Source organism: Agrilus planipennis, unplaced genomic scaffold (assembly GCF_000699045.2).
Source record: "Agrilus planipennis isolate EAB-ADULT unplaced genomic scaffold, Apla_2.0 scaffold196, whole genome shotgun sequence".
Classification (NCBI taxonomy): Eukaryota; Metazoa; Arthropoda; class Insecta; order Coleoptera; family Buprestidae; genus Agrilus; species Agrilus planipennis.
In genome coordinates, this window is record NW_020439032.1 from 256,637 (window position 1) to 264,084 (window position 7,448).

The window sequence follows — 7,448 nt, forward strand, 5'->3', positions numbered from 1 at the left end:
GATCTCGGTAGTTTTTCTTTGATATGCCCTTTTTTTCGATTTATTACTTTCATCGGTCGAGGAAGTGAGTCGAGTCAGTTGCGAGTTTTCTCCGAATCTGCTGCTTATGTTGCAAAAGAACGTTGGGCCAGCAGGATAGAGCATAAAGCAGGAACAGCCCTCGATGCGAGTTAGAGGGGTGGCCACCACTCTAGCATACTTTTGAGGGTGCGCACACTCGCCACAGAGCGATCGCCTCGCGCCTCGTCTTCGTTTTCTTCCACTCGCCAGCTCGTAGCCGCGTTAGTCCACCAGTCAAGTAGCAGCCCTATGCGTGTAGCCTACGCACTTCGCGACGAAAGACTCCTGCAGCGTGCGTAATTTTGCGATTTCGGCAACACACTACTCGAGTAAATTAAATAATAATAAACTTTTCAAAACTAGAACGCCGCTATATCTACTGGCATTTTGTTTGTAAAGAACTGTTGAAATATGTAGTTAATGTTTGGAAAACGTGGGTAGTTTTGTGATGTTTGTGTTTAGTGGAAATAGAAAAATGTATACTACGTGAACTGGTAAAAATTATGTTACAAACTGTTCCCATAAGGTATGTTGCATAAAACTTATTTTTTTTTATTTTTTCGCTAACTTCTTAATCTTATAGGCTACTTACTGATTTTACTATATATGTTTATTTATCTGAAACTACGCTAAACTTTTGCTAATTACTAATTACTCGAAAACCGTCTTCAAGGTAAATTCTGCTAAATTTTTACAGAAAAATAGAATATAAAAGATTTCCGATTTTTGAATAATGGTAATTAATTATAACCATTAACTTTTAGATATATGTATGTATAGCCAAAATATAATAATTCTTTCTTAGAGGAAGGATAAAAAAATTCACATTTTTAATATAGTTAGATGTCAGTAGGTATTGCAAAAAATTTGTTGGTGATTCTTATTATTTATCTTCTTTGGATAATTTAAAACTAAAATTTACGAAGAAAATATTGTTCTCATTATAAATAATTAGACAAAATTTTGTCGTTTGAAATTTGTATGATAAGTCCAGTTCAAAGCGCAATATAGCAGTAATTCGTTCAACAGAGTTATTGTTTAGCATCCTATTTAAAAGAATATGATTTTTAATCGTTTAAGTAGGAAGTCTTCTTTTCATCGTTCTAACTAAAAAAATGGTTATAAACAACATTTATTTTGTAGATAGATCCTATTGAACGTATTTATTTGTCTTCTACATACCAATCCTTCCACAATCTTAACTTTAACAATATTTTTTTTTAAAATATTTCGTGCTAGATACATAGAATCATAAATTGATATATGTCAAATTTTACTCTTTGACATTTGAATTTTTTAGCATTGTACTCATAATAAAAATACACACAATTGGAGAAAGTAGACAGAAAAATAATTTCGTGAGCGAACCCTCTTCAACTGATGCAATCTTGTAATTGACTGCAACTTTTACTTCTATAAATGTTTATTTGTAGTACTCGGTTAAATACTTCATGATTTTTCCTTTTTTTTTTTCATATTCATAGCAGATTGTTGAGCAGTACCTTAAAGATTAATGAAAAACATAAATTATCCATATATAGAATCTCTAAGAAAACTTCTAACTGAAATAAATAGCTTTTCAATTTCAAACTATAATTTTCATTGTAATTCATAAAACCTTTGTTATTTATTTTATTATCTATCCCCATTACGTACTTGAATTACTTTTTTTGAAAAATAAAACTTTTCTTGTTGAATCAACAATGATTGAATCTAATTGTTGTTGAAACTTAACAATTTTTGTAGAAATAATAGAACACAGTTTTAAAAATTAATTGATTTGAAAATCATAATCTAATTCTTGAAACTATTGATAGAAATGGCCTCTTGTAGGCACCAATATTTGAAGAAGAAACACTTAATTTGAAATTGAAATTATTAACAAGTTTCGACCTACAAAGCTATCTTCAAATTGAAAACTAATAACACCCTTTTAAAAAGAGTTTTTATCATAGTATGATGCCAGTGGGTGGAAAAACAATAACTTATGTCTACAATAAATTTATTTTTGAAACTATATAATTATTTCTTAAAACATTTCAGTTTCTTTAAATATGAACAGGTGCTAGTCATTAGCGTTATTTAAATAAATTGTAAAATATTAGTCGTAGTAGAATTATATTTTTTTATGTGCTTATCGTGTTATTTCAAATTTCTAAAACTATCCCATTTTTTGTCATTTCGGTTAAAATTTTCAACATAACTATTAAAGAAGGTGTTGACCATCATTTACATCAACACAATTACGCAGTAGGAGATGGGGCAAAGGCAAGGTCATTCACTTACTGCTCCTTTGCGATAGTTAAAGTAGGGCCTCATCCAGCTGAATGGTTACTCACTTCAAAGATAAGACCTAATCCTTACTTACCCCTAAACGCGATCTCCAGTTTAAAGTGATAGCCGTCGGCGCGCTCCTACATCTTATCCCGTTTCTCCTCTTCATCGAAGAGGATTTCGGGCCATTAAAGTCTACCAAACCTAGTCGACCAAAATCGAATTACTTTTAAGATAATCCACTGTTTACTTACTAGGAACTCCCCCCTCAACGCCCTCTCAACCCTCAATACGTGGATTTACGCACCAATCGAACCGCTTCGATTTAATTGAAAAAGTTCTACATTAGTTTCGTAATTCAGAACTTTATTTTTAAATCTAGAAAGGCGAAATTTAATTATTGTTATTAAAACTAGTTCTTCCCCTATTTGTGAGCTCGAAACGGTTTGCTTCGAGTGGTCGAAATTCACTTTTGTAAACGATTTGTTTAATCACATTCTTTGCGTTAAAAATTGTTTGAAAAATTAAATTTAAAAGATTTTTTTGTAAATAGTTATGCAACACGTTGTACACTTTAGCGTAAGAAATTGCTGATCTAACTACGTAATACTACTTAGCCTTGTGCCGACAGCACTCGTAATTTCTTATATATATCGTTAGCAATTTCGTGTACGGCACTTCTTTAGGATCCGGCCGGATACCGGATAATAACGTCGGGTAACCAGCAATATCGGGTAATTCTACCAGAGATGAAACAAATAACAAACACCAGTAGCAATAAGTATAACAAGAAACCTTGTCTTAATTTGTATTATTTATTGATTACTATACAAAATTATTTGTTATTTCGATATAACTCTTTCCCTCAAAAAAGCAACAAGTTTAGGATGTTATTGCAGTATTAAGTCTTATGACAATAAGACAATGAACAACGTGGAAATATGTGTAATGTACATCCATCGAACAAATTCCACTTTAAGGGGCAAACGCGGACATTTTATCGGAGCGGGTGGATTAAAGAGTTAGTCTACACTTAATGGCAGGGCTTTCCAACTAATTCCTTGATTACTACCATTAACGGAAGGGCGGCGAGGTCCTTATTAGAACCAAAAAGCTAAAAGGAGGGGCGTGACAGGGCACAAAGTCAAACTTATCTACCGCCTAATGTAACATGTGTTAAAGTTCACTCATGAAATTATTACGAAATTATTTAAAGTACCTCGATCCAGGTGACATTAAACCACAATCAGCTTTCTTTAGCACGTAATAGAACTCCCACACTATTCAACTCAAGAGTTTTTGAAACAAACACGATCGCTTATAATGACTCCGTATATAATAACAATCCGTTTATTATTATCTACCTGTATACTCCACGCTACTATTAGAAAAACTGTAATTAATGTACGGAATTGCTTATGATGGCATATCATTTGATTTTCATATCTGTGTAAAGCATTTACCTGAAATCTTTAAAATTATCTAATGGTGTATTATCGTATCTACCACCATAATAGAAAATAATAAATATATATATATAAGACAAAGTCGATGTCGAAAAGGAAAAAAGTTCGAGACTGTTCCAGTCTTCAGTTAACTTTATTACAGTTAATGCACTGTCTACGAGTGTTTCTGACAGGTTTTTTTATATTTATATAACTTTAGTCATAGACTCTTCCTCCTTGTAGCGCAAGGTTTCTATTACAGATCAAACCGTTCGATTGGTTTTTCCCAATTGAAAAAGCGGTCTTCAGATGTTTCGCTAGAGACCAGCATGACCACGGTGACCAAGAGCAGCAAGACATACGACACAAACGAAACAAAAGACGAAAAGCGTAGAAAAAAGCTCACCCCCGAAGAGTTGAAAAGGGATAGCGAATCGCCCAAACAACAAGTGGTCCTACCTCAGAAAAAGCGAGTCCTTCCGGCGTCAGCAACAAACAGTCCGGCAAAGAAAAATCAGAAGACAAGTTGCTACAACACCTCACCTCAGGAGGAGGCGGCTGCTGACGAAAATTTAATTAGAGAGACCGAAGCAGCCCTAAAGAATTTGTCGGGCAGCTGGCCGGGCCCCCGGGGCTCCTCCTATACCAAGCACCAAGAGGAATCGCCCGCATTCGAGAATCTTTTCGAGGAAAAGAAATCAAACCCCAAATACTCGCCCTCGTCTAACTGTTCGTCTTCGAGTAGCGGTAGTGAGAGCGGCTGTTCCCTAAAAGACGTCATAACCCTGCGGGAGCCGAGTGGCGATTCAGATAAATCCGGCAAAGGGGATAAGACGACGTCGACGGCTGGCAAACAGTTAAAAATTAAACAAGAAAGCGATCTCGATAACCTGATAAAAATCGAGAACGAGTGCGCCTCGATCCAAGCGCAAACAAAGGCGAAAAGTAAACTGAACGCAGCAACTAAAGGGTCGAATGAGCCGCCGCCGACCCTTTCGTCCCACTACGAACCCCCCGACTTCAACGAATTAGTCGACGACTCGTCTAACGAATTAGAAATTGATATGTCGGAAGCGAGCGGAGACAGAGACGACAGCACCACTAACGATGACAAATTGCACTCATCGCCGAAAGAAAAACGAATCGAACCGTCAAAATCGACAAAATACTCCTTGGAGGAATCCGCACCATCAGTCAATAATAACACCTCCCCGTTCCTTCCCTACATCCGTTCCAATATAACGTCGTCCGCGTCACCTTTCTCGAGCTCTTCCGCGTTCCGACCTCCGAATCTCGAATCTTCGAAAAAACCACCGATCGGGGTCAGCCCTTTGGGTCCGTATCCCGGCGAGGCGACCTTTGTGGGCTACAGTAGCCTACCGTCGTCGTCTTCAGACAACCGCTCGCCCATGTCGTCGCCCGAAAACAAGAAAGTTCCCTTGCCCCAACTCAAGCAAGAGAATCTCGCAAATATCGACACGTCGTCGTCATGTTCAAGCGCGGATAACAAGTCGGTGGCGTCCCCCGAGGACGTGAACAAACAGTATACGATCCTGCAGCCCGCCGGCGCCGGTTCTCGGGCAGCCAGCGCTCTTCAGGAAGCCGCAAGGGACGGGGTTCAGAGCATGTCTGCGGTCTCTAGCAGCAGCAGCAGCAGCAGCAACAGCAGCAGTAGCAGCAACAGTAGCAACTCCTCGAACGAATCCAAAACCTCCGCGGCTGCTCCCTTCGACAGGGTTTCCGGAACTTTATCTCCAAACAGCATCGGCAGAGGTAAGCGAGCATGATGATTTATGTCGTTATTTCTTTTTTTTTGTTTATCGTTTTTGTGCATAGTTTACCATCAATTATTCTACAGTACCCTTGTGGATTAATATCTCATATTTTTTAAAAGTTTTCTCGATTATTACGCAAAATTCATGGATAACAAATACTTCATCATAGAAAGAATCTATTTAGACTTGATTCGATCAGAATATATACTTTAAAAGGCAGAATCCGTAATGAAAAACGTAATTTTGAACTGCTATGAAGGGACCGTACTCGGATTTGGTTAATGAGTTTATTCCAAACTTAGGTTATTATCAAACTAAAGATTGTTTAAAGTGTATAATTGGAGCATGGCTCTGATAGGGTGCGAACCGTTGACAGTCGGCGTGAAAGAGAGGAAAAAGTTAGAAGTGTTACAAGTGATGAAATGGGGAGATATTAGAAGGAGTAGGAGAACAGAATGAGTTATGGAAGGCAATAAGGAAAGAGAGAGATAGGATAGTAGGGTTAGTTAAATACATGATTAGTTACATCAGGACCAAGTAAAGGTATGCATCCAAGAAGTTTGAGGCAGTTTTTGAAGGTATTCAAGGACTCTATTAGTTTATGTAAGTTTTGATCTAGTCCCTGCCAGGGAGCCCTCTATAATTGTTTAAAATGGTATGTTTTCATCGATTTTAAAATGTCTTATCGAATGAGTTCAGTCACATAACAAACTTCTGAATTTAGCCTTTATCGGAGAGCGATACCTTAGTTGTTTTAGGTTTTTTAAGTAGAATTTTGGGTTTTAATTCAATGCCACAGAACCCCATTTGATTTTCTTCTATTTAAGATACGTAGATACTTGCTCAAGAAAAAAATAAATCGGGAATAGGGGATGAGTCGTTTAAGAAAATCTTAATTCCTATCGGAAGTTGGGTTCTTGCGTCGCAAATACCCCAGTAAGCAGACCGTTTTGAAGCAAGTCACGTTGTCGGTGCTGACACTCCGGCTTATAACTTGTATCAAGTAAACCCATAATAACAGTGATGCCAACGCTCGTGTTGGTTGCGTCTTCAAGATGGAATCATTGGCGAACCAGGTGACGGCTACGTGCCCAACAAACTGCTACCCCAATTAAACCTTGCCACCCCTACACCCTACCATACACACATGCACAGTCACAACTTACTTCGTACAAGTTTAAAAAACAATTCTTAGACATAACAAAAATGAAGGAGGCACCCGGGACGAAACTTTATTGAGGTAATTAGGGGTTAATTTTCAAGAAGATAATAATGAAATGGGCTTTCTATTATTATCATTTCGTTAGTAGTGTCTCATATTTTCTATTTATATATAAATATATGGCAAGAAAAACGAAATAATGAAGGCATTGTTTGAAAATAAAGATTTAAATAACATTAACATTATGTAATTAGGAAATAGGCGACGAAGTTGTTGACGTAAATTACTACGAACAGTGTATCCAATGAGATCGAAATCGCAATCTTACAGTTAAGATTTCAGTAATTGACGATTGCCTATGCTCTAGATTTATACAAGGAAATCAAATAGAATCTGTTCGATTGTACAAAATTAAACACTAAAACTCAAACTGAACATGGCACTTTAGGTATCGAAAGTGTTTTATGTGGAATTCCAGATTGTATTGTTTTATCCGCATTTATATTAGATAGTATTCATCAAAGTTAATAAATAAGTAGATACGTAAATTTACTATTTTGTTGACCAAGATTAGCTATTTTTATAAAACACAAAAAAACGAATTCTGTTATATAAAAATATAAATTGTGTGAATAAACTCAATCGCAATATTCAAGACGGCCCATCCAACTGAAACAACTAGGATTCCGTTTATTACTTCTAGACTAAAACCTCCCTGTACAGATGCTTCCC

General features: G+C 36.7%; 1 protein-coding gene across 7 annotated transcripts in view; it reads left to right on the forward strand.

The window, feature by feature from the left end:
- LOC108738411 (myelin transcription factor 1) overlaps nt 1-7,448 on the forward strand; it is a 225,967-nt gene that overhangs the window by 186,766 nt on the left and 31,753 nt on the right. For all 7 annotated transcript variants that reach the window (XR_003231521.1, XM_025976579.1, XM_025976580.1 and 4 more), the window contains exon 5: nt 4,042-5,552. Coding sequence is in view for 6 of the 7 variants with exons in the window: in XM_025976579.1 (XP_025832364.1) it covers nt 4,042-5,552 (1,511 nt within the window). In the remaining variant the exon portion in view is untranslated. The remainder of the gene's footprint in view (nt 1-4,041; nt 5,553-7,448) is intronic.